This window comes from Vipera berus (genome assembly GCF_964194415.1).
Source record: "Vipera berus genome assembly, chromosome: 1".
NCBI classification, from domain to species: Eukaryota; Metazoa; Chordata; class Lepidosauria; order Squamata; family Viperidae; genus Vipera; species Vipera berus.
In genome coordinates this window covers 140,935,527-140,963,118 of record NC_138202.1, presented here as the reverse complement: position 1 = coordinate 140,963,118, position 27,592 = coordinate 140,935,527, and the positions used below count along the sequence as shown (strand labels likewise).

Genomic DNA, 27,592 nt, shown 5'->3' with positions numbered 1-27,592 from the left:
TACCATCTTCTGGAGTCCATTTAAGCTCACGCCTACTGCTTCAGTGACTCCATCCAGCCACCTCATTCTCTGTCGTCCCCTTCTTCTATTGCCCTCAATCTTTCCCAGCATTAGGCTCTTCTCCAGTGAGTCCTTCCTTCTCATTAGGTGGCCAAAGTATTTGAGTTTTAGCTTCAGGATCTGGCCTTCTAAAGAGCAGTCAGGGTTGATCTCCTCTAGGACTGACCGGTTTGATCGCCTTGCAGTCCAAGGGACTCGCAGGAGTCTTCTCCAGCACCACAGTTCAAAGGCCTCAATTCTTTGGCGCTCAGCCTTTTTTATGGTCCAACTTTCACTGCCATACATTGCAACTGGGAAGACCATAGCCTTGACTATACGCACTTTTGTTGACAGGGTGATGTCTCTGCTTTTTAGTGTGCTGTCTAGATTTGCCATGGCTTTCCTCCCCAGAAGCAAGCGTCTTTTAATTTCTTGGCTACAGTCCCCATCTGCAGTGATCTTGGAGCCCAGGAAAATAAAATCTGTCACTACCTCCATTTCTTCCCCATCTATTTTCCAGGAATTGAGAGGGCCGGATGCCATGATCTTGGTTTTCTTAATGTTAAGTTTCAAGCCAACTTTTGCACTCTCCTTCTTCACCCGCAACAAGAGGCTCTTTAGTTCTTCTTCACTTTCTGTGACCTACTGACAAGCAAATTCAATGGGGAAGCCAGATTCACTTAACCACCATGTTACTAACTTAACAAGTGCAGTGATTTACTTAACAAGAATAAAAATGGCAAGAAAGGTCATAAAGAGTGGCAAAATTCATGAAAACAGTCTTGCTTAGCAATGGAAATTTTGGGCTCAGTTCAAGGTCCTGGTTTTAATCTTTAAAGCTCTTTCTGGCATTGGGACCAGCTTACTAGAGAGACTGCCTCTCCCCAACTACATCAGCCTGTCCCATTCAATCTGGCAGATAAAGCAAGTTACAGAAACCATCTGCCAGGCATTTATGTTTAGTGGTCCCAGGAGGTGGGACTACTTACCATGGGACCTGCTCTATGGAACATCCTCCCTTCCTACCCCAAGGTCAGCTTTATTCTGGCTATTATTTTAAGAGCTGGTTATGTTATCAGGCCTGGAGGTCCCAGGGAAGTGGAAATATTCTGAGATGACTCCATTGTGGTTGATGTTTTGATCTTTCTGTGTGATTTGTATATTTTAATATTTTATAATATTTCTCTTCTAAATCATGATTTTTATAATGATTGGGTTTTTAATGTACCTGTGCTTTTATTTGATTCTTGTATACCACCCAGAGTCACTTTTAGTGAGATAGCTGGCTTTATAAATATGCTAAATAAATAAATATTAATTACCCTGTCTCTAAGTCATTGTAGTCTGCCATTGTGATCTGCCATTAGGCAAAGCCTAGCTTCTGGTTTTAATGTTATTCTAGTTGCTTTGGAGCAGAAGCCAATTTTGCTTATAATCTGAGTAATATACAGAGGTCAGCAAAGTATCTTTCTTATTTGTTTCCTTTTCACAATTAAAAAAAACTTTAAAAATTGTTCATTTTGGTAAATCAGAGCTTATTGTTACAATTCCATTTAAAATCTACATACTCTCTGTACCTTCACCATCATACAAATCTTATTTTGCTGGAGTAACTCTATTCTAACTTTATATATTAACTCTATTCTAGGCTTTACAAAACTGAAGGAAATAAAAAGGTGACTCTACTGTTACTGCTTAGTTATTGAATACAGTAATAAATTGGGCATGAATAAAATACTCATGCATTTTTGCAGATAATGACTGTGGTGATGGGAGTGATGAACTGGACTGTCTTCATTCATGTTTTGACAACCAGTTCAGGTGCTCTACTGGCCGGTGCATTCCAGGTCACTGGGCTTGTGATGGAGACAATGACTGTGGAGACTTCAGTGATGAAACTAAACCAAATTGCACCAAAGGTCAGTGTTTTATATTCCTCTCCCAACTTCTAGTAAAATGCCTATCAACTTCCAGTACAATGCTTACCTTTGTCAAATGAAGATAGGAATATCTATCTTTGTGTGTGTGGATGTCTGGATGTCTGGGTGTCTGGGTCTGGGGCTCTGTGTGTGTATGAGATACATATATAAAACACATCTGAGAATATATTTTAAGCTATAATTTGGTCATAATAAAAATAATTTCTAATATAAAGTGAGTGAACAATTCACTAAATGCAGCTTTTTTTGGTAGTGATAAAAGGGAAGCATGATAGGGATTTTTTTGGGGGGGGTTAAAATTAAATATTGTATTTTACTGTCTGGGAGAGGGAAAATATTTCTGTACTATGCATGATGATGGGGGGGATGCACAAAAATCATTTGAACCAGTCCTGATTTTTAATATGACTTTGCTTTAGTTAACTAAAACAATATAACAGTACAGAGTTTCAAATATGTTGTTTGTAGTTTGAACTATTATTAAATGAGAAGAAGAGGAAAAGAATATTATGTTAAAAATTCTGCTACAATATGTTAAATATAGTTTCCTTCAATTTGTTTGGATGGAATGTGCATATTCAAGAATAGTCTAGGGTAGTAGAAAGAGTTATCAATCTATAAAACAATATACTGCATATTTTATATAGCAGTCTCTGTACTGATGATGATCCTAACTAGTATTTGCTACAGATTCCTTATTTGGTATAATTTGTTCAAGGAGAATTTGAATTATGAAAAAATAGTGAAACTTTGGGGGTTTTTTATCATACTTTTATCAGATATATTTCAGCAATGGTCTCAGGACTCTGAAATCTGATAAATGAGCATTTTGTCCTGCTTAACACTTTACAACACTTTCAGTGAAAAAGAATATACCTGTGATTCATAGGAATAAGTGCAACCTCTGAAAAGAACACAGGAATCTCTTCCTCTTTTTCTTATTGTCAGTACTATTTGATGCTTAGCCACTTTTGTTATTTTTTTTTGAATTGCTTACATTGAAAGGAACTGCAAAATGTTTTAAGTAATACTTACACACACACATACACACACACATATATGTAAATTATTCAAATTGCTAATAAAGAATTAGGGAGGCTGATATGGCCATTTCGAACTTATTTTGTTCTCATCAGTCAGTCATACCCTTTATCTGAGATTCAAACCTGGGCTAATTATATATTAGGCAGTTGTTTTAACCCCTAGGCAACAGGCTCTTTCTCTCTTTATTAGCTAGGAAGCAAGGGAGATATATGTGTTAAGTATTTATCAAGTCTTTTGAATACCTTGCTAGTTAAATCTTCTTTCCTGTTTCAGCCTATCCCAAGGCTATTCATAGGCTATAGTCACAACTTATGACAGTTCATTATTTGTGTAAATTATTCAAATTGCTAATAAAGAATTAGGGAGGCTGATATGGCCATTTCGAACTTATTTTGTTCTCATCAGTCAGTCATACCCTTTATCTGAGAATATATATATATATATATATATATATATATATATATATATATATATATATATATATATATATATATATATATATATATATATATATATATATATATATATATATATATAGTATAATTTGCACAAATAATGAGCTGTCATAAGTTGACTAGTTCCTGTGAATAAGCCCTGAGCCGGGCCAAAACAGGAATGAAAGAGTTAATTAGCAAGGTCCATTCAAAAAACCTTGACAAATACTTAAACATACATTTGCCTTGCCTTCCAGCTAATATAAGAGAGAAGGAACCCGTGGCTCAGGAGGTTAAAACACTGCCTGATATATATAATCAGCCCGGGTTCGAATCTCAGATAAAGGGTATGACTAACTGATGAGAACATAAATAGTTCGAAATGATCATCTTAGCCTCCCAAATTCTTTATTAGCAATTTGAATAATTTGCACAAATAATGAGCTGTCATAAGTTGACTAGTTCCTGTGGATAAGCCCTGAGCCGGGCCAAAACAGGAATGAAAGAGTTAATTAGCAAGCTCCATTCAAAAAACCTTGACAAATACTTAAACATACATTTGCCTTGCCTTCCAGCTAATATAAGAGAGAAGGAACCCGTGGCTCAGGAGGTTAAAACACTGCCTGATATATATAATCAGCCCGGGTTCGAATCTCAGATAAAGGGTATGACTAACTGATGAGAACATAAATAGTTCGAAATGATCATCTTAGCCTCCCAAATTCTTTATTAGCAATTTGAATAATTTGCACAAATAATGAGCTGTCATAAGTTGACTAGTTCCTGTGGATAAGCCCTGAGCCGGGCCAAAACAGGAATGAAAGAGTTAATTAGCAAGCTCCATTCAAAAAACCTTGACAAATACTTAAACATACATTTGCCTTGCCTTCCAGCTAATATAAGAGAGAAGGAACCCGTGGCTCAGGAGGTTAAAACACTGCCTGATATATATAATCAGCCCGGGTTCGAATCTCAGATAAAGGGTATGACTAACTGATGAGAACATAAATAGTTCGAAATGATCATCTTAGCCTCCCAAATTCTTTATTAGCAATTTGAATAATTTGCACAAATAATGAGCTGTCATAAGTTGACTAGTTCCTGTGGATAAGCCCTGAGCCGGGCCAAAACAGGAATGAAAGAGTTAATTAGCAAGCTCCATTCAAAAAACCTTGACAAATACTTAAACATATATATATATATATATTCTTCTGTGTTACAGATCAACATGTTCTCCCTGTAGACTAATTCTGTTTCTCTTTCTCTTTTTCTCTCTCCCTCTTTCATTCTCTCTCTCCCTCTCCCTTTCTCTTGGACAGAGATAGAAAGAGAGGGGAAAGAGAGAGAGAGAAGAAGAAGAAAGAGAGAGAACGAGGGAGGGAGAGAGAGAAGGTCTAATCAGGGTGGGTGCACATTGTTTTCTTCTGCTTGAGCTGGTATGCATTGCTGTTCTCCCCTTAAGCATTTTTGGGGATATGCCTGCTCTGAGAGTTGTGGGATAGGCTGCATATGGTTTATTAAGGGTCACATTCCAAGAAGGAAAATGGGACAGGATTAATGCAAAAGTTGGCCCTATTCCAAGCTGTTTACTAACTCCCCTCCACCCACTTCCGGTGATTTTTACTGGATTCTTTGTTCTAAGGGGATTCAGTTCTTTTTTCAAACCAGCAGGTTCTTCTACACTACTACACCAATTTGTTTTTGTTTTGATTGTTTTCTGACAGTTATTCTTTCCTATGCTCACTCAAACAGAAATATAGATTTCCAAACCCATTGTGTAATTTCCAATAATCCATTGCTTTAGAAAAAATAAAAATGCAATTTTGTGCATTCTTGCTTGGAAGTACAGTGAGTCCTATTATTTTCAGTTCAATTTACACTCTAGTAAGCATAAACAGATTTCAGTAATTATTTTGCTGCTTCAGTTCAGAAATGTAAATAGCCGCTACACAATGCAACGCAATCCTAATTCAGTAGTTTCAGTTTCATTGAGAATAATATGTATCTGTAGTCATTTTCAATAGCTGAAATTTTTCAAAAATGAAAAACCTTTAATTTGAATGAAACCACTTTTTCTATTCTTGTGGTTTAGAGCCAGAGATATTTTTCCTACGGTGTTTTCTGTAGGAGAAAATTCCAGATAGGTTTAAAATATAATACATTTTTTCCCTTGTAGCTTTCTCTCATAGTATACTTTTAATATCAATTGAATGTCTGTTTAAATATTATCAAAACAACCATCATTGGTATTTATCCACAGATTATATTTTTACATGATGTTAAACTACCATACATATGGTACCATATTTTGGAACTCAGTTTTACAACTCTAAAAATTATGTTTCAATAAATACTTTCATACAATTCAACATGCACTGTAACATTAGATACCTAGAAGAGAAATATTTACATCCTGTCTTTCATTTTAAATGGAAAAGTACCACATGTATAAAAGAGACAAATGAATAATATTTGGAGCTTTGGATTATGTCAGGATTGGAGGTATGGTCCTCCAAATTTTACTGAATGCAAATTCCTCAAAAGATATTACTTAAGTTCTACATTTATTAGTGACAGATGATATGTGTGATCTCCTATTTTCTTGTCTAGAAAGATTCCAAAGAACTGGTCTAATCACTGGTTCTTTGGTTTTTGCCACAATGGTTGGATCTGCTTTCATGGACACAATTTCAGTTTGCAATGAGAATGTATGTTTACAACCATTTTTCACATTTATGACTGTCAAATTCCAAGTCCACTTCAGAATTTTTAAAATCTTTTTTGCAAGCTGTGAGAATGGAAATTGAATTGTAACACATTTACAATTTAGTGTTAGATCAAGATATATCAATATATCTTTGGTCTTTTCTTGCTGCTTTTATCATGAAAGTTATTTTATTCTTTTTTTCCCTTTCTTTTCCATAGGCTGAAATTCTGTCATTCATTATCTGTAATTTTGTCATTGGAAAAAAAAAAACCCATTCTTCTACACTTATCGCATAAAAATGTTCTCATTCTGTGAATGTCTCTTTGGCCAAAGAAAAAATTATAATATGATAGCTCAAATGGTTGAAATGGATATCACCACTATAGTTCCAATTATATTTCTGCAGTGAAATTCATACTGGTGCAAAACTATGAACAGTATATAAAATAAACTTATCCATTATAATGGAGAAATATATACTGGCTCTGCTCACATGATTGAATTGAATAGACATATATGTAATTAATGGGGGAAAGTCAATTATTGGAAAGTTGCTTAAGATGAAAGTGACAATTTTCATGATCTATTTTGTAGAAAGATAAATAGCAGCACTTACATCCTCGTATATTAATGTGTAATTGAGTCCATATGGTAAAAATATGGTTCAATGTTAGAACAGTATCATTTTTCTTTTCTATATGATCAAAATGTGGTTCTTTACAAAAAGAATACAATACTGAATATCACTTCCTTGACTGTGTCCAAGTAGGAATTGAAGCATATTGGGGGGAAAATTTCTTAACTGATTCTGTATTATCATATATATTTTTTATGTTAGAGATAGCTTCTTTTGGGAGATGCAGTGGGAAAGAATTTCAATGCTACCCAGATGGAAACTGCATTCCTGAGCTTTGGCACTGTGATGGAGAAAAGGACTGTGAAGATGGCAGTGATGAAAAGAGTTGTAATGGAACTATACGACCATGTGATGACAAAACAAAGTTTTCCTGCAAGGCTACAGGTATTAAAGGGTAACAGTTTATGCAAAGTTAAAACTACTATTTTATTGTTGGCATTGTAGAACTATTTTTCTCGTTTGGCTTTGAATCATCCTTGTTATAGTTGAAATAGAGTGGGTTTTTTTTACATGTTTCTTATGGAAAGAATTAAGCTATAGCTTGAAGTTTATAATTTAGGATTGTTTCAAAAACATTGTTCAGAATCTTCCCATCTTACCAACACTCTTTGCCCAACCACAGGATAACTCTTGCCTTAGCTTGGTCATATGTGTTATTTTTATTAGGTTTTTCACTCTCTGCCCCATCTGCTGAAAGATATTGTATGATTTGTCTATGTCCTCCTTCAGTGTGTCTTATTTGGCCCATGGCTTAACTATGTACTGTGTTGGGAAATGTCAATAGTAAAATAAACTACTCCATCAATTAATCACTATAACATGAAAATAATATTTAATTTTAATTGGGTTTAATTTTCATTATGTTTGGGACATTCTGAACCCCAACAACTTGGTAACCAGTAATTGTAGTGCTATCCTGATTCATCTTGGATATGTCCTGTAAGAAAAATGAATTAATAAGTGCATATCATTTAGTGAATGGAAAACTGTTTTTTTTATTGAAAAGTTTTTCAATACATTTTATCTTTAACAATCCCTCCCCCCACCCCCCACCCAGCCCTTCCTAGCCCTCCCTAACCCTCCCCCCTCCCCTTCCCCCCTCCCCCCTCCCCGACTTCCCAGAGCTAAATACAAGGTATAAAGGTAAAAAACAATCATAAACAACCATATGCTAACAACAATAAACTATTAAGTCTATCGCACTCTAGCTCATATGAAATGACTACAAGCAATAGAAAACTGATTATATCAGCACATATACATGCATATTTATTGTTCAATTTATATAACTATAAATGAAAGTTAATATATTCCTTCATGAATATATATTCCATAGTGTCTGCCAAACCTGCAAAAAATTGATGTGGATGTTGACCAAGATGATTCTCCACATGTAGCTACCAAATACAATAAAATATAGAATGGTATAGCTAGCACACTAACCATCAATTGACATTTAGCATGAAAACTTGATCAAAGCTTTGTCTGAAGATTTACTTGGAGGAAAACAGACTTTTTGTTTGTGGATTTCAAAGTCCTATCAACAAGCCATGATCACATTTCTGGCATATTAAAGAGAAAAATAAAAGTTTTAACAACAGTCATGTTCCTTTCTTTCCAGCCTCAGTACATGATTAGAAACAAATTGCATAATCCACTTTTACCAATATTGCACAATGCAACATTGGTAAAATATTTTACAAAGTTGATAGTCATTAATAAATTAATAGAAATATGCATCCCAGCTTTTATCTTTATTGCTCTTAATTTATTACTTAGAATGATGAAAAGAGGAAAAAATACTCAGTTACCTAGTCCTAGAGAACAATTTGAGGTATCTTTTAGAACTTGAATAAGAACATTCTGAAACAAGGCTCTGAGATAGTTAGAGTTTATAATAGATCAGTAATTGGCCATTTGGCAACTGCTTTCTTTTCTTTCACTAGTTCCTTCTAGAAACAAAAATCAGTAATACACATCCTTAAACTTGAATCTCATAATTAGATCAAATGCAATATATGTCAATTAACTAGGTTCCCTGTTAACTGAATCCAATTCAATTGGGTTGAAAATAATTATGCTTTGTTAATTCAGATGAGAAATATTTTTCTTTTTTTTAATATTTACCAAAGTCCATAAATTTCCCCACAAAATGGCTTGAAAAAGATTTAAAGAAGAAGAAAGGAAAATCCTTAAGCTATCTAGTCATATAATACAGCAGGCATGCAGAAAGAAAGAAATAATTTTATGTGATTTGTTTTATATATAATTTTAAAATATTTAATTTTATTTTTTTTATTTTCCCCAAAGAAAAAGCAGAATAAAAATCTCACAAAAGTTTCAGAAGATTCCCATTTGAAATGGCTTTTATTTATACAGTAGTTCCCTATAGCTGTTTCCAATATATGCTTCTTCTCTCTGAAATAAAAAAATTGGGAAATGGCTAACATTGGTTCATTTGAAGTTCTATAAAATAGCGGAATTAAGAATAAAATATGAAAGAATAATTAGCCTTGTTAAGAAAAGGAATCAATATGTTTATTTTCTCTTTTCTTTAAGGGAGATGTATTAGCAAAGCTTGGCTGTGTGATGGAGACATTGATTGTGAGGATCAGTCTGATGAAGATAATTGTGAAGGCTATATGTGTGGGCCACCAAAATATCCATGTGCTAATGACACTTCCATCTGTCTGCAGCCTGAAAAGCTTTGCAATGGAATAAGAGATTGCCCTGATGGATCTGATGAAGATGATCTTTGTGGTAATTATACTTGAACAAATGCAGATATATGAAAATAAATAAATAATGGTCCCTAGATAATGTATCCAGACTCTTCCATCCCAGCCACATCCCTTATGTAAATTTTAATATGTTTGATAATTGATATGTTCTCATCATATCTTTTATATGGTTGAAATTAATGCCATGCTGAAAAATTGCTTTGCTTTCATTTTGTCCATTTTTTAAAAAAAACAAATTCAAAGGAGAAAAATTCTAAATGGTTATATACCAAAATTATGAATAGAATTCAAAGAACGGATGAAGTCACCTTACATTTCAGGTGGCCAGCAGTTTCCTCTTCTCTTCTCTTCTCTTCTCTTCTCTTCTCTTCTCTTCTCTTCTCTTCTCTTCTCTTCTCTTCTCTTCTCTTCTCTTCTCTTCTCTTCTCTTCTCTTCTCTTCTCTCCTCTCCTCTCCTCTCCTCTCCTCTCCTCTCCTCTCCTCTCCTCTCTTCTCCACTCCCCTCCCTTCCCCCTTTCGCTCCCTCCTCCCAACAATGCAGCTTTAATTTATCTGGCATTAATTGAAAATTAATAAAATTAATTGTATGAAACCACATAATTTTCCTCTTTCTGACAGTATATTGGATGTTGAAACAAATTCATACTCTGATTATGATGCATTCCCAGATTTTTTTTTCATTTAAATGAAAAGCATAAAGTGAACACAAAATAAACAGCATAGCGGGGCAGCAGGCATTAGTTCTCTTCTCTAACACATATAGAAGATTGTTATACAGCACTTGTATGCAAAGGCAATCATGCTCTACATTTTATGAAATATATATTTATTCCTAATAAATTTAATTTCTATTATTCCAATTTATGAAACCATCCAGCTTGCCTTATATTACTCTATTTTTAAACCTACAGACTTTATTATTTATATATGTGAACTGATTGCCAAAGAATTCTATGATTCTGAAATATACCTTTTATTCTGCAGTTTACCAGAACTAATCTTATAAAATATATCTGCGATAATAGATTAAATTTTAATTTATGTCTGAGAAACACATTTTCACCTGTTTTTATTTTAAAAATAATAATGATTACTATTCTTATTTCAGAAGAATGTTCACTTAACAATGGTGGATGCAGCCACCAGTGTTCTGTAGTTCCTGGAGGCAGAATTGTCTGTTCATGCCCCCCAGGACTGTACTTAAATTCAGACAATAAGACCTGTGAGTATGTAGATTATTGCACCAAACATCAGAAATGCAGCCAAGTATGTGAACAGCATAAAAATGCTGTTAAGTGCTCCTGTTATGAAGGTTGGGAACTTAGTAAAGATGGTGAAAACTGTGCTAATATCGGTAAGTTGACATTTACTTATCTATTCACTATTACAAAGTGTCTCTTACAAAAATTTTACTATGTCAAAATGACCCATTTGCTTTAGAAAAGCAGAAGGAGTCCTGGGTTTTTTAAGCTTTAACTTTTTTGATACAGATGCTTCACAATTTGTTTCTATTTAGAAGACATATAAATTGTATAAGATATTATGCAATGCAGAACTTGATGATACTGAGTTATATTTTATGCAAATATTTATGTCCTTTTTTGTTTCCTTTAATTAAAAAAACCTATACCATCAGATGTTATTTCTTATGTAAGATAAATGTCATTGAATGACAAATTTAAAAAAATATTTTTCTAAAACTTGAATTAAAAATATAGTGGTCTAGATATGAAAGTGTTTGTAGAAGCCAAATATAGAAAACGGGTGGCAACAAATTAATACCTTTCTCTGAAAGTTCATTTGTTATATCAACTTTTTTGATAACAATTATTTAAATGCTCTTGATTCAATCTCACTGATCAGAGAAAGCATTTGACTGTGACTTTCTGTGGATTGGTAGATATATGTGAAATGCAATTTCATTTTTCCATTTCCACCAATAATGAAGAAATTTGTGATTCAAAAGTTGTATATATATTTTATAGAGAATGGCTACACATGAAGTATCTTCTTTAACTGTCTTTATTCTCGCAATGGTAGGGGATCACTGTTTTTGAGTCTAACTGTGTAAATTTGAAATGTGCATTAAGAAGGAGGGAGAGAGGAAAGGAGCGGGGAGGAAGGAAGATGCTCACAGCCATACCTACCTAGCCACACACTTTTTACATCATACAACATTTTACATGTAGTTCATATGCTAAATGGCATAAGATATTTGATGGCCAAGAATTTAGAAAACATTTTGAAGACTTTTTCTTTTATTTTTCCATGTTTATTAGATATATTATCAAATTTATATCTTTAGGCTTCTATAACAAAGCCATAAGCCCTTTTCATTTTCTTTGAATGAGTTATCATATTTATGGAGCATTTCTCATAAAAAAATAAAGTAAAACAATAACAGGTTAAAGAAAGGGTTGAGGATGGTCAGTGCCTCCAAGATGTATAAAATATTAAAGATATTTGTTAAGAAAAATAATGGAATATTGGGAAGTAAAAGCTTCCTATTTTCTTATATGTGATTAGGAAGGGAATACCTGTATACTATAAAGTTAAATAAAAAAACCTTTTGCACATGTCATACAGGTATATTTTGGAATAAAAATGGTTATTATCTTCCAGTTATCAATAATTCCTATGAACACACTTCTCCAGAATATAGATAAATCAAGCAAGAAATACATCAATAAAATTCTCTGGCTTGGTCCTGTCAGACAATTCTGATAAGTGTAGTGTAATAGTTAAAGTACTAACCTAGAATTGGGAGACCCAAGTTCAAAATCATGCTTAGTCCCACAAATCACTTGGGCAAGTCAGTTTCTTTTAGTCTGGTTGTAGAAGGGAAAAATCAGAAGAAGGATATGTACAACTCAGTGCTCTTAAAGATGGAATATTATAATATAATATAATATAATATAATATAATATAATATAATATAATATAATATAATATAATATAATATAATATAATATAATATAATATAATATAATATAATATAATATAATATAATATAATATAATATAATATAATATAATATAATATAATATAATATAATATAATATAATATAATATAATATACTGTATATACTGATATATTTGATTTGATTTAACAGAAGATATGCTGGCATAGTTTGCCTTGCAAACTAAATCATGAGTTCAGAAGGAGCTCCAGGTTGCACAAAGGGTCTGTTTGAGGCAGTGCCACCTTATCCATTACCTAGATGGTAAATTCCCAGATCCTGGAAGCCCTCAATCACATAGATTTATAGCTGCTATTATAGTGGCCATGACTTTGTACCTAACTTCTAGAGAAGGTATGTTGAAATCTTCTGGATGTAGAATAAACAGCCTAAGGATCTCCACCAACGTAGAAATGGAGTCAAGCAGTTCAGGCAGGAAGATTACTATGTAGAAGGAGACTGTTGCAATAGCAACAGTTCCAACTGATCTCTAGAGCTCAATGTAATGAACAGGGTCTTATATCCAATAATTCAAGTTATCATCTGAAAGCAACTTCATTGATCGTATTAGAGATTTTCAGATGAAGGTTGTCACTTCTGCATCCTTTCCCTGAGTTCTGGTCTGGTGCCACACCCAAAACCTGACTGGGCATATTTCCAAGCGGGGAATACCCCTTCTGGGTGCACCAGTTTTAAGTAATATATGTGCCAACTCAGCCTTCTCATTTGTTATTAAAGACTGACCTGGCCTTTAGCATCAACAGCCAAAAACCTAGGCCTCTGAGAATCTGCTGACCAGGAAATGGGATTTACCTCAGGGGGTTGGAACATGGAGCTAGATGAAGGCACTGGAATTGAGTTCAAGAGGAGCCCGCCCCTATCATCCTTCATACTTCCCCATGCCTCTCAAGGTCAGAGAAGAATAATCTGAATATATCTAGCTATAATGAAGGGATCAAAATCAGGCTATCCAAAAGAGAGGATTGTCCAATAAAATAAAAGACACAGTAATTGAGCATTGAACTAATTATATGTATCTTATTTTGATAAAAGTTGCTGGAATTCTTTCATAAGGGCTTCTTAGCTTTCCTAAAATAAAATTCCATATTGAATGTTCCTGGATTCTTGTGTACCTGTTTAATAGACTCCCATCTAATCTACTAGAGATAAATCTGACATTTCATTACTATAATAACCTATTACTGATTAGGTTTAACCACAAAATGTATTGTTGTGTTCCCAGATCCTTTTGAACCATTCATCATTTTCTCTATTCGGCATGAGATCAGAAGGATTGATCTGCAGAAACGAGACTACAGCTTATTAGTTCCTGGTTTAAGAAATACAATAGCACTTGATTTTCACTTCAATCAGAGCTTACTATACTGGACAGATGTAGTAGAAGATAAAATTTACAGAGGCAAGCTTTCTGAAACTGGAGGTATGAAATGGAGCTTAGTTTTTTTTTTTTTTAACTTAAGTGGTACAGGACTCAGGAAACAGGATTAACAAGTTATAACTGGAAATTTTTTATTACATAAATTATAAATATGTGCAAATATGTTTTATTAGTTAAATGGTAAATATGTACATCAATACATACTCTAAATGAATTATATATGGGAAGTTGAATAAAATGGGGTCAAGAAAAAGGGCCTTCTCAGTGGTTGCTCCCTCCCTAAGGAATATCATTGCCCCAGAAATAAGATTGGTCCCATCTTGATATTTTCCCAGAAGGATATGAAGACATAATTTTGTCAGTAGGCTTGAGAACCTCAGGTTGCTATGAACCGATGAAGTGATTGATTTGTTTGTGCTTGTTGCTGCTTGCAGGAGTGGTTTGGGGTTTTATATTGTGGATTTTTAATGTTGCAAGCTGCCTGGAATCAGCACTGTAAGTTGGACAACTAAATAAATTTGATAAATAACTAAATAGTTTTGAGGGTTTGGGGTCTTGTGACTGAATATTTTCTTCATGGCTTTTTTGTCTTTCTGTTCAATATCTAAAAAATAACTGGGATTTTTCAAATACGTGTCACTTACGTGGTACATACTTTTACAGATACTGCATTTAGCAGTGTGTGTATGTGTGTGTTTATATGTATGTATGTATGTATGTATGTATGTATGTATGTATGTATGTATCCAATAAAAGTAAATGTGACTGAGTTCATAAGGAGAATGCAATCCAAGCAACTGATTTTAAACCTTCTTTCCATAGTAGATCAACAGCCATTATCTGAAATGTAGGATGAATAATGCAATAGCTCTGTTTTCAGATACTAACAAATGATTCAGCATTTGAGTTCCTTTTGTTTGATGAAATTTATGACAGGATCAAAACTTATAGCATTATAGCATATCTCTATCAAAGGTTGAAGAAGTGGAAATTTCTGGGATATTTCAAACACAGGCTACAAAACTGAACTTTCCAATAATGCACTATCAATTGACTCATATCCTTAAAAATGTAAAAATGGTATCAACAGATCTGAGATTAATTTTGATTCAAAATACATACAATGAAAACGGTATTTAAGCCACCTGTTCCTAAAATCTTGCCTTAACTGTGATGTGATCAAAAATGATATATGTATTCTGTATCCTTAGAGATTCAGAATTAGATTCTAAATATTTTTCTGCTTAGATCATTGCTTTGATCATAGCAGCTAAAGGTAATCTTTGGGATCAGTTGGGAGATTTATAATTTTGAGTGTGCTGTGGTCATGCACCCAAAATGACTACTATAGGTTAATTTGTATATTCAAAAATTGCTACTTTGCTAATTATGGATAATCACAAAACACCTATTAACCAGGAGTTAAAATGATAATATTATTTGCTGTCTATTCAGTTGATATTTATATCTCTACTATTCTATTTATATTTTCTTTGAATTATTATATTTTCACATAAGAAATATGCAAACAGAAAGAAAAGAAAAAAGAGGAACTTCTATTAGAATATTTATTATCAAGCCCAGCATGTTTCAGACATACGTTATTTCTTTTTAAGTGCTTCTTTTTTGTGTAGTTTTATATTAAAAAGCTAGGTATATCAGAAATGGAAACAATGCAATTCCCTTTTATTTCTCATACTTTGTTGTAAAATTGCCTATTACTTTTTGAAAAGCCAATTGATACCTAGATAAAAATTTTGAGCCTTAAAAAGAAGTTTTTTGTGTGTTTTCATTTCTGTAATCCTGTATTGTGATTTTTTTCCCCTGTGCTATTACATGAAAAAAGTTCCAGAAAAACTGTACCCAAATGCTTTCTCTTAAAGCTTTATCCCTTCCCTCCTCAAAATGTATAAAGTGTTGGCTGATCATTGAGCTCCCTCAGTTGCTTCATCTCAGACCATTGAGGAGAGTTTTACCCTGCTGTGCTTCCCTTATTCCTTCTAACAAACATTAAACAGGAAACATGTAAAGGATATACGGTATTCTATAGTTTTATTTTTTAATTCTTATAATAAGACTTGAATTCAGAAAGATGAAATGCATAGGAGATAAATGCAAAACACCAATAAAGGTTTGTAATAGAAGATATATGTTACTTCTGAGTTAAATTGAATCTCCATGTTTAGAAACATCAAGATGTTGGAAAGCAATTGTGTGGCAGAATTATAGCCATAATGTCCTTCTCAGATGGATCCAACAAAGTTCATTTCGGATGCTGTGTATTTCATACATCATATTCCATTTCAAGCCGAAGGCTTATTTTTCTTTTATGTTTCTCAAAATATTCACAATACATCTGTAGAATTCAGTGCAGTTTATTTCTGAAAATGCCCTCAGAATTGTTTTATTAGTCTTTAATACATTGTTATACTAACCATGGAAATTGCAGAAATTAAATGAGCATATAGCAGTTTTGGAGCAAGTATTTCTTCTTTTTCTTGAATTTTTGGTGCACTTATAAAATAATTTGTAAAAATTATTTTGAATATTCTTTTTTATATACAAAGGCCAAATCCTGCACCCTGCTTGCATAGATAAAATGCTATGAAATGTTTTCCCCAAAGTTCTCATATAACCTCCCCTATCAAGCCCCTATACCAAGCATGTCAAACTGGCGATGTCACATGATACCGCGTGACATATCACAACTTTTTCCCCATTGCTGGCAATGGGATGGGCGCGGTTTTGACATGATGCATCCAGCCTGCGGGCCAGCAGTTTGACATGCTTGTCCTATACTGTCTCCACTCCTGGTTTACTAGGAATAACCTGCAGACCATAAGCTTAGAGAAAAGCAGTCTGCCAATTCTTAAAGGTAAGTTGTTGGAGGACTTCTCTGCAAGTAGATGACCTTGTTAAGTCATCAAATACAGATAGTCCTTGCTTACTGACTGCTTGTTCTGGAACCCTTGGAAGTTATGTTGGCACTGAAATAGAAGATTTATGACTGATTCTCAAAGTTGCAGCTGTCACATGTCCCCATGACCATATTATCATGTTTCAGATGCTTGGTAACCAGCATACATTTATGACAGTTGCAACATCCCATTTGTGACCTTCACAGCCAACTCCTGACAAGCAAAATCAGTGGCAAGAAGTGGCAGCCACATGATCTCATGCTTAACAACTGCAGCTGGAATTGACATAAGTCAGGTTGAATCATGTGATGTTTCACTTTTCAACCATGCCACTTAGCAATGGATTTGCCAGTCCCATTAATGTCAGTAAGCGAAGAATACTGTGTTTAAAATATCAGTGAAGTATGCATAAACTCAGTCAGCAGAAGAGGAAAAATGATAGTGGATCAATTTTCATACCATGTTCAGTATGCATAGTTTGCAGAATTGTGACTAATTATCTCAGCCCTGATGGATTATAAACAACTCATTTAGCATAGTGCTATCCTTTTGTGAAGCATTCCAAAAATATATGTTATTTAAAAATATAAAATAGCAAATTCTACTGAATCTAGTTGCCTTTAGAGACTTCTGGCTTAAAAGTGAGATAGAAATACTTTTAATGAATAATATAGTATTAACAATTGAAATATTAATGATGATGATCATGTTTCACATTAGACATCTCAGAATTCAAATTCATTTCAAAATTTATATGAGAGCTACCTTACAGTTTTAAATTACTATGATCATAGTTTTGAAATTATTACATTTATCACCTTTGTTATAATTATTAAACTGTTTAGTATTATAATTGAAACAAAACTTTTGTTTTATAATATATTTATATTAAAATATTTATGTTATTCAGAAGGGTTATATCTTCACCTCTTGACCATAGATAATGAAACTGTATATAAAAAAACAAACCTACTATATACGTGTCCAAAAGCCTGTATGCCATTTTGTGCATGTGTAAAATAGCAAATAAAAATAAAGAACTATCTGAAAGCCCTCAACTTCTGATCACGTTACTTAGTTTGGTAATGAAAAGTCTGAAAGAAAACAATCAAGCTCAGAGAGCACCATGGATTCCACAGTTCAACCCTGAGCTACAAATATTGTCTTCTGTCAGTATACCAAGATCTGCTATATTTTTGGCAATTGCAAATATGTAAATCTATGGAAAATGGAACCACAAATGACCAGGGAGTGCGTGCTTTGTTTTTTAAGAAGTACATCATTTTTGTTTTTTGTATAAATTTCTAAAATTCAAGATTTATTCTAATATTTTCACAGGTGTAAGCTCTGTTGAAATTGTGGTCCAACATGGTTTAGCTACTCCAGAAGGTCTTACTGTGGACTGGATTGCTGAAAATATATATTGGATAGACAGCAATCTGGATCAAATTGAAGTAGCTAAATTAGATGGTACACTGAGGACAACCCTAATCGCAGGTGCAATGGAACATCCTAGAGCTATTGCTTTGGATCCCAGATATGGGTAATTATTCTTTATGGTATCTTACATTTTTTAAAAAAGCATGCAGAATTATTTCTTAATATTGCATTGCTTTAATTAAAAAAAAAAGTAAAAGCAGCAAAAAGGGGGAAACAACCAAAACTTATTTTAAAGAAAACCATGCAATTTTTAAACATATATTTAAACCTTGACCATAGAAAATATCTGTGGTCAGTCTTTTTATTACTTATTTATTACTTATTGTTATTATTTATTAATAGTAATCAAACATACATTTTAATGACTTTAAATCTGAGGCTGTACATTTCCGACACTGTAGGTTTTTTTTTTCTTTTTTGTAGTTCCCAACCTTAATAAATTCATAATACTTTTATGTTGTGATAAATTTCATTTTTACTATATAATTCAAAGGTACATTTACATTTTAAAACTAAAGACTAAAACACTGAATAAAACTTAAAAAACTAAAAAAACTGAGTAAAACTAAAGATTAAAACACTAATTACTTGGATGGGCATGGGATCAATCTGATCTCTGGAGAAATGATATTTATAGGTGCCTCAACAAAAAAGTGTCTCTACCTGGGACTAGCAAGCCAACATATATATTTCCATCATTTAATCTTGTGAAACTCCTTTGCCTATAGAACATTTTTCCATTTTCCTTTGAAATACCTATCTCTTCTGGATTAAGCCTGTTCTAATTCACACTGAGGTTTTACTATAGGGCAGGGGTCCTGAATCCCCGGTCTGTGGATCAGTGGATCAGTACTGGACTGCAGCATGCCAGCAACCAGTCCACACAAACAAGCAAAGTGTCATCCACGAGATGCAGGCAGCACACAAACCACACACCCTCTGGTACATGGAAAAACCTTTCTCCATTGAACTGGCCCCTGGTGCCCAAAAAGTTGGGGACCTCTACTGTAGGGAACAGTTAAAATATTACACTGATTCTGGCATCAGCTGAAAAAAGATACATGTAGCTGAGTATTATTGAGGTATAATGAGAGCCAGCAGCTAAATGGAATAATACCTCATAGCAGCTTTGCCTAAATCAGGGGTGTCAAACTGTCGGCCTGCGGGCCGGATGCATCATAACGAAACCATGCCAACCCCATTGCTGTTGATGGCCAAAAAGTCATGATACATCACGACACATCACGTGATTTTGTGAGTTTAACATCCCTGGCCTAAATGGTAAATAGCATATTTACAGTAGCTGTTCAGAGCCTAATGAATGGCAAAGACTAGAATGCTGAATAGTGATCCCTGAAGACAAACCTCAAAATGTTCAGAGTACTTGGGACTATTTGTATTCTCCAGGACCTCTAAACCATATTGAACCATTCACGCAATCACCTTCACCCCTGCAGAATTCACAATATGCAACACGGTGAAAATACTGCAAGCCAATCAGTGCTATCCTTCAAAGAATGCAAGGAAAATAATTCAATCATTGTTTTGTCCCACGTTGCTAGAAGAACAAATAATTTTTCATACATACACACTGTCCATGCAAAAAAGAAATAAACTGTTAGCAGCCCATCCACATTTTCACTGCATATTAAATGCTTTTGTGTAGGCATGTTTTAAATATTTGTCATCGCTAAAAGCTATTGAGCTGCCAAGTTGTCAGTCCATCCGCATTGAAAAATTTATGGAGAGTTATGAAAATTGTGTAACCGGAGACTTGTGTGAAAGCTGTAATTATGGTTGTAGGTTACAGTAGCATCAGAAATAAAAGAGGGAGTAGGGGTGATACTTTTGAAATAAATGTACCAGAAACAGGATGATGATGGTTACCAATGTCAAAGATGTGTTGAGATGATTCTGGCACAGCCAATATTTTCTCACATACATAAACACACAAGAGAAATTGTTAACATTTTTATTCATTTCATCACTATGTGTAAAGCAGTTTTAACTTTTACATACTACTGCTGAAGAAAAGCAAAAACCTCACTTTCACCTTATTGCCTTCACCTGGGTCAGGGGTAGGCAACCTTGGCTCTTTTATGACTCGTGGACTTCAACTCTGGTTAATTGTTCTAATTGTCAAGAAATTTCTCCTTAGTTCTGGGAGTTGAAGTCCATGAGTCATAAAAGAGCCGAGGTTGCCTACCCCTGACCTGGGCCATTGTGTATAATCAGACCTGTTGCAAGAATGTTCAAGAGTCCAAATTAAATTCAAACTGAATTTTAAATTGCTATCAGCAGGGAGCTATGCTGAATTGAATTAGTTGTGTGCTAAAACATCTGAAGTTGTGTGCTGAAACATCTTTGAAGTAGTACTGTGAAGTCAACAAGTAGTATTTCCCCTTTCAGAACAGATAAACAGAATGCAATAAGAGCTAATCATAGGTATTTGGGTATATGGTAAACAAGATGGAGTCTAAAACATATAAAGAATGGTTGCTGGAATTGGATAGGTCTAGTTTAATGAAAAGAAGGACCAGGGGTGACATAATAGCAGTGTTCCAATATCTCAGGGGTTGCCACAAAGAAGAGGGAGTCAAGCTATTCTCCAAAGCACCTAAGGGCAGGGCAAGAAGCAACAGATGGAAACTAATCAAGGAGAGAAGCAACCTAGAACTAAGGAGAAATTTCTTGACAATTAGAACAATTAACCAGTGTAACAACCTACCTCCAAAAGTTGTGAATGTTCCAACATTGGAAGTTTTTAAGAAGAGATTGTACAACCATTTGTCTGAAATGTTATAGGGTTTTCTGTCCAAGCAGGGGGTTGAATAGAAGACCTTCCAACTCTGTTATTCGATTCTATTGTGTTCTAATAGCTCCCTCCAATAGGGATCAGGAGCTTCAGCATTGCATTTCCCCCCCTGAATTCATTAAACTGGACACATATAAGAGCATAGCAATACAAAGCTTTGGAACAAATTTTAGAGAAGTACAAGCTACTGGAACATTTGGCAGCCTCTCTAAATTTTGCAGTGGACCAGTTATTGTGTATAGTAGAAATACCATTATGAAATGCATTCTACATGGCAGAAATAAACAACAACAGCTATTTCACTCACAAAAAATAAATAAATGAGATGGAAAAGTGTGTAGACAATCGTATTTCTGTTGGGGGGCAATTAAAATCCTGGAATAGCTAATTATTACTAAAGATAGTGTTTTTAAATACCAATTAAAATCTTAACAGAACATCCTTTGGAAAAGATAGATCATGGGCATTTTTCTTGTAGGAATTTATATTTTTCAGCAGCCAAGCCATCAGCATTTCTCTAACAGCTTTTCTGAACCAGGAGTGAGTGAGTATAAAATGCAAGTGATTAGCCTCACTTCTACAAGGCAAAACAAACTGAAATTCATCGATTGGCACTAGGGACATGGCTTAAGTAAGCATTCACTAAAATTACTTTTTAACCTAAACTTCAAGCCGAAGTACATGCAACTGATGTTATCAACAATTTTCAGATAGTTCCTTTTAACTACACTACAGAAGAAGATGTAATACCCAGTATGTCACCTGAAATAACTGTATTGGATGACTTTGGGGTAATGTAATAGAGGCAGAGAAAAAGGATTTCTTCCTTTCTACAGAGCAGATCTAACAGGAACGTTGACGTGTATTTAGATTCAGACTGAGGGTTTTTTTCCCCTTGTATATTATTTAGTTTATGGTGCTTAACTAAATTTCCTCACTAAGAAGGCATTATCTTGTGTTTCAGCAGAGGAATAATCTTCAAAAATGCTCTGATAATTTCATAAATCAATTATAATAAATTCTAATTGTAGAAAATCCTTCAAAATATTTAAGAATTGTTGGAATAGACCAATTTATACCATACATAGAAAATAAGGAAACCTCTAAATCTAAATCTAAAATCAATTAGTCTCTCCATAATAGTGCTGTAATTGTATTACATTCATATTAACTTCATTCTTGCAACTTAAAAATATTTTTTTAACTTTTAAAAAATATTTTTTAAACTAAATGAGTGTGTAAAGTTATATTTGCAATCAGTATAGTTTCACTACACCAGAAATTATGGAAATACATTTGTTAGCAAAATTGCCATTTTTCCAATGGTAGAAAACATATGTGTGAGATATACAGTAGATCCTATCATTCACTCACTCACTCACTCACTCACTTCAAAATATTTATATAGTATGACTGTCTTGAGAAAAAAAAATCTGGGCTAATAGTGATTGGTGGCTAATAATGATCCTTTTTGCTAAAATATTGATTATTTGCTTCCATTAATATGTTTTGTTTTCTTTTTTATATCATTCAGAATTCTGTTTTGGACTGACTGGGATGCTAATTTTCCTCGCATTGAATCTGCTTCCATGAGTGGAGCAGGAAGAAAGATCATATATAAAGATATGGATAGTGGGGCATGGCCTAATGGTCTTACAGTTGATCATTTTGAAAAACGGATAGTTTGGACAGATGCTAGGTAAAATATATGAATATGTCTCTTATAATGTACTTTTGGAATACATTACAAAGGGTAGAAAATATTGTTTGATTCCTATTTTAATGTCTAAAATTGTAATTGCTACAATAACATGTAAGTTAGGAACTTCTTAAACAATTGTATTGAAGATCTTTGAACAACCAAAATGCTTATATTTAGGGAAGTATACATGAATATGCATGCATAGTTTACATAGAATTTAAATAAATCTGAAAAATGATATAGGAAAGTATTAGAAAAATATAACCACATAAAATAACCAGAACAATCATATCTGATATTCTGTAAAAGATTGATCCAAAATTTTATTTCCATAAAAATGAGAAGGACGATATTGATTTTTAAAAAGGAACAAGAGCTGTTGATTGCCATGGAAGGTGGTGAAAAAAGTTGGATATTAAGGAACAATTGAAATACACAAACAATGGTTCTAGATTTGGTTATATTTTCTGTTTTTATTTATTTAAAATATCAAAACCATACCATTCAAAAAATATTATGGTTGACAATTCACTTAAATGGGATTTAAATGTTAAAACAAGAAAAATAATAAATTGATTCTGAGTAAAAAAAAATTATACAATGATAGCAAATGATTAAGTTATAAAAAGCTTGGTCAGGCTTTGGATATTAAGTCAAATTCAAGTTCAAATCATTTTATAGTTTCAGAGTATAAATACAAGAGCAAAATTGAACACCATCACAAAATTTAATTTAAAAAGAAAAAAGAATGAGCCTGAAGCAATTAATAATGAGAAGAAATATCATCTTCTGCTAATCAAAGCTGTTGCTGGAAACATAGCAGCCTTTACAGTAGTTGTCCACATTTATCTTACAGCAGAAAGATTGTACTTAGTTGATCAGAAAGTTAACTAAAATTTCTGACAATTATATTTATGTGTGCCAGACATCATTGATAGTACAATTGGCAATGTAACAATACATGGATTACTGGCTTATATGCAGTGGTGGGATTCAAATATGTGAACAACCGGTTCTCTGTGTGGATGCCACTTCTGGAAGTCCATTGTGGGCCTGGGCAACAAACAATTAGCTACCGGTTCAGCTGAAGTGGTGTAAACTGGCTGAATCCCACCACTGCTTATATGCCAATTCAGGCCAAGGAAAAAGAATCCCCCAGGCAGAATATGGAGGATGTTATAAAGGTGGCTAGGAAATGTCCATGAAGCGTCTGCAATTCTGCCATAATCAAATCAGGGTGAATGATTTTAGCCCTCTCATTTTGTAGGTCTAAATCCCAAATCCTATGTTTGATTAAAGTTTTATCTGAGTAACTGACAATATTGCCAGGAATGAGAGAACATAATATGCCAGATCAGAATCAATTTGCCTCCTCAGGGAAGAAGGAAACCTATCCAGTAGGATAAGGTGAACCAGAGGCTTACCTCAAAAGGTTTGTTTCAGCCAAAATCTGACAGGTGGGCCCCAAGGCAAGTGCAACCAAGTTCCAACCGAACAAGGACATTTGAAACTAAGCAAGGGACATGAAGTATGGCTTTCAGCTTCTAAAATAGGGGCATCCTTATAAACACAAAGTTGTGCACTAAATACCAATAACCCAAAACCTTTGCTTTATATAATTTTATTGCTGCAGGAATGTAATTATTGCCTTGACTACTAGGATAATTTCAGACTGGGAAAAACAGTTGATTATTCCAGTGGATAGGGGATTGGGAGTGGATGCCTAGGTATTTGACATTCTTAATCTGATCAGTTAGTCTATTGTTCAATTTCCACTTTATAGGAGGTTTATAGAAGGATTATAGGAGAATTAAAGAGCTTAGATTTTTGAGGAATTTTCAAGAATTTCCCCAGAACAATAGGACACTAATGGAGATAGACATCTTTGAAGGCCCACTTAAAACAACATGTTGGGCAAGTACTGGAGGGTGAAAATCTAATTTAGAAAGAGCTACAACATCACTTATATAGAAGTTGAACAATAAAACAGCAATAATATCACCTTATTTGATTCCTCTGCAGACAGGGAGATGGTTACATTATCATTACAATTGCCTGTAATCTGCACTGTAATATTTGATGAATATAATTGCCAATCTGAGAAAGTAATGATCAATGGATAATATCCATTATAGTTTCCTCTGTATAAATTGAGTCTAAGGCTGGCCTTAAATCAAGAAAGGCAACATAAAGGCTACCTTTGGGAATTTAGAGTTTTTTCAACCAAGTGTATAATAGCACATTGATTCATGGTAAAATATCCTGATCTGCTACCTGATTTTAAAAGGTGGGATATTCACTGAATACATTCAGTCTAAAAGTTTATGGTGTAAAAAATGGCTATAGAGTTTTCTAATTGTTAAAAATAAATTAATTGAGTGATAAACATTTGCTTATCACTTTTCTAGTATATTGTGAGAATGATACAGTTAAGCAATCTTTTGGGGAACAATATAAAGTTACTTTTTTCATTTATTTGTTTAATTTTCCAAGAAGTGGATCATAGCTGTATTATGCACAATTTCAATAAAGAGCGTTTCAACTGTTTTTCAGGTCAGATGCTATTTATTCAGCATTGTATGATGGGACTGGCATGATTGAAATTATACGAGGTCATGAATATCTTTCTCACCCTTTTGCTGTCTCCCTGTTTGGGAGTGAAGTATATTGGACAGACTGGAGGACAAATACATTATCTAAAGCAAATAAATGGACAGGCCAAAATGTTAGTGTGATACAAAAAACTAGTGCACAACCTTTTGATCTTCAAATTTATCATCCAAGTCGTCAGCCCCAAGGTAAAGTAATAATTTTAATAAAAATGTTAATTGCAGCCTTTGTATTCATATTCAACCTCACTGTTAAGTAGCAAATATACAGTAAATGGGAAATTTATATATGTCTATGTGAAAGACTTTTCTCTGTGCGTGTGTGTGTTCACGCAACTGAGAAATTTGACATTTTGTATTTGTCAATAAATATTTATCTGAATGCCAGTTTATATTTTCTATGGTGCTTATGCAGATAAAATGACAATTTTTGAACATTGATTCCCTAAGTTACATATTAAGATTCCTAAAGAAAGCATAAAACTAATTGCCTTTTGTATACGCTTCTGGGAAAAAGTTACTAGCCATTAGTTGTTAAGGGGATACTTTAGTTTTGGGACAAGATAATAATAAATATTGTGTTTATATATCACACACTGCACCAATTTTGGAACCATTCTGTGAGATTATTTTTAATAAGTATTGTAGTCAGATTGACTATTAACAGCTGCTCCCTCACCAGCACTGTTTCATGGGGAGATTGATCTAGGGTTGTTGAAAAATATTATTTGACTTTCGAGGGTTCTAATAGGGGAAATTACAAAGAAATTTCTCCTTTTTTCACTCCACTGCTGCTTTAAGTAATATAGTTGCAGCCCTCCAAAGTTATACCTTAACATTTTCACTGAATTACTGTAGCATTATCTGCAGCTGTGTATTTAGGGCTTCATGGGACATTAGTAGAAATCACACTTTTCTTCATTAAGATTACTCATTTTTATCTGCTCTATACAGTGATATTATGCATTCATTCAATACTGTGAAAGTAGACACTATATTGAATAATAACAGTATGCTTCAGAAATCCTCTTTGTGAAACTTCCATGTTTTGTGTTTTTTCAGCTATAAAAAAAAAGAAAAATAGAATGGCAATATGGGTTAAAAATTAAAGAAGAAAGCTCTGAACTGCAAAAAAAAAACACCAAACTATTGACCTCAATATTTTATTTTCAGGAATCTAAAACTGCACTTGTTAGTAATGTCCAGTATATGTCTCTGGTCAAATACGGTGTATCTACTGAACTAAAATTCAATTAGTCTTGATGTCAAATAGATTAGATTTATATCAGTGTAATAAATAGTTAATTCCATCTAAGCTTTGTAATACTTTGAAAACAATAAGAAAAATCAATATTTATTTTTAGAGAAATCTTTTCACAAGGAACCAAATTTATCATATATCTGTATTATAACTGCATTTGTTTTCATCTTTTTATGAAAATAAGTTTGCAATCATTATTCTATAAATCCTACAAATAACCCAGTAAAAACATAAATCACATTATAGATACATGCACTTAAGTATCCTCCATTATGCTATGTCAGCAGTAAAGTACAGAACAACTTAAATGTAAGTCTCTTTATTGCATTTATTTTAATCTTAGCAATTGCAGTGGGCTTTCATTGCTAGACATTGAAAAAGCTATGTAAAAAGTCCTTAAACTTGCATTTAAAGCTTCTTTTGCTAAAAACTTAAGGAAACTCACCTGACACTATAAAATATGTCAGTTCAAATATTCCTAATAGCTGAATAACAGTCAAAAGGCAATCCTTGAAAATGATTAAGAAATGAGAAAAAAAGAGAGGTTTGTTCATATAGCTTACATTATGGTTGTGAGCTTGAACAAAATCCCTCAATTCCCTGACATTTAATTCATAGCTGATCATAAAAACCTCAGTTTCTGCAGTCTACTCATGAGAAGCAGCTGTTCAGAATACAAGTGAGCAAATCTCATGATCTCTTCTTTTCTGGAGAGACTTCATCAGCCAGAATTCTCCTGACTGCGTTGCTGTCCTGTCTCCTTCAGAAACACCTTGTTTGACATGAATACTCATCAGAAGTCTAGTAATAAGAACTTTGTTGAATATGTCAAGAAACAGAAAACACGTAATGGTATCAATAGCCACTGGGAACATTTCTGCCATTACCAAATCCATCAACCCATTGCTGAGCAAACACTTAAGCACAATCCTGGATAGAGAAAAAA

General features: G+C 33.6%; 1 protein-coding gene across 1 annotated transcript in view; it reads left to right on the top strand.

Annotated features, from left to right (window-relative positions):
- LRP1B (LDL receptor related protein 1B) overlaps positions 1 to 27,592 on the top strand; it is a gene marked incomplete at both ends in the record, with an annotated part of 948,262 nt that overhangs the window by 703,518 nt on the left and 217,152 nt on the right. The window contains 8 exon segments of the mRNA XM_081314549.1: positions 1,794 to 1,963; positions 7,005 to 7,185; positions 9,361 to 9,561; positions 10,651 to 10,896; positions 13,746 to 13,943; positions 18,158 to 18,362; positions 22,609 to 22,773; positions 25,330 to 25,574. Coding sequence (XP_081170675.1) covers positions 1,794 to 1,963; positions 7,005 to 7,185; positions 9,361 to 9,561; positions 10,651 to 10,896; positions 13,746 to 13,943; positions 18,158 to 18,362; positions 22,609 to 22,773; positions 25,330 to 25,574 — 1,611 coding nt within the window.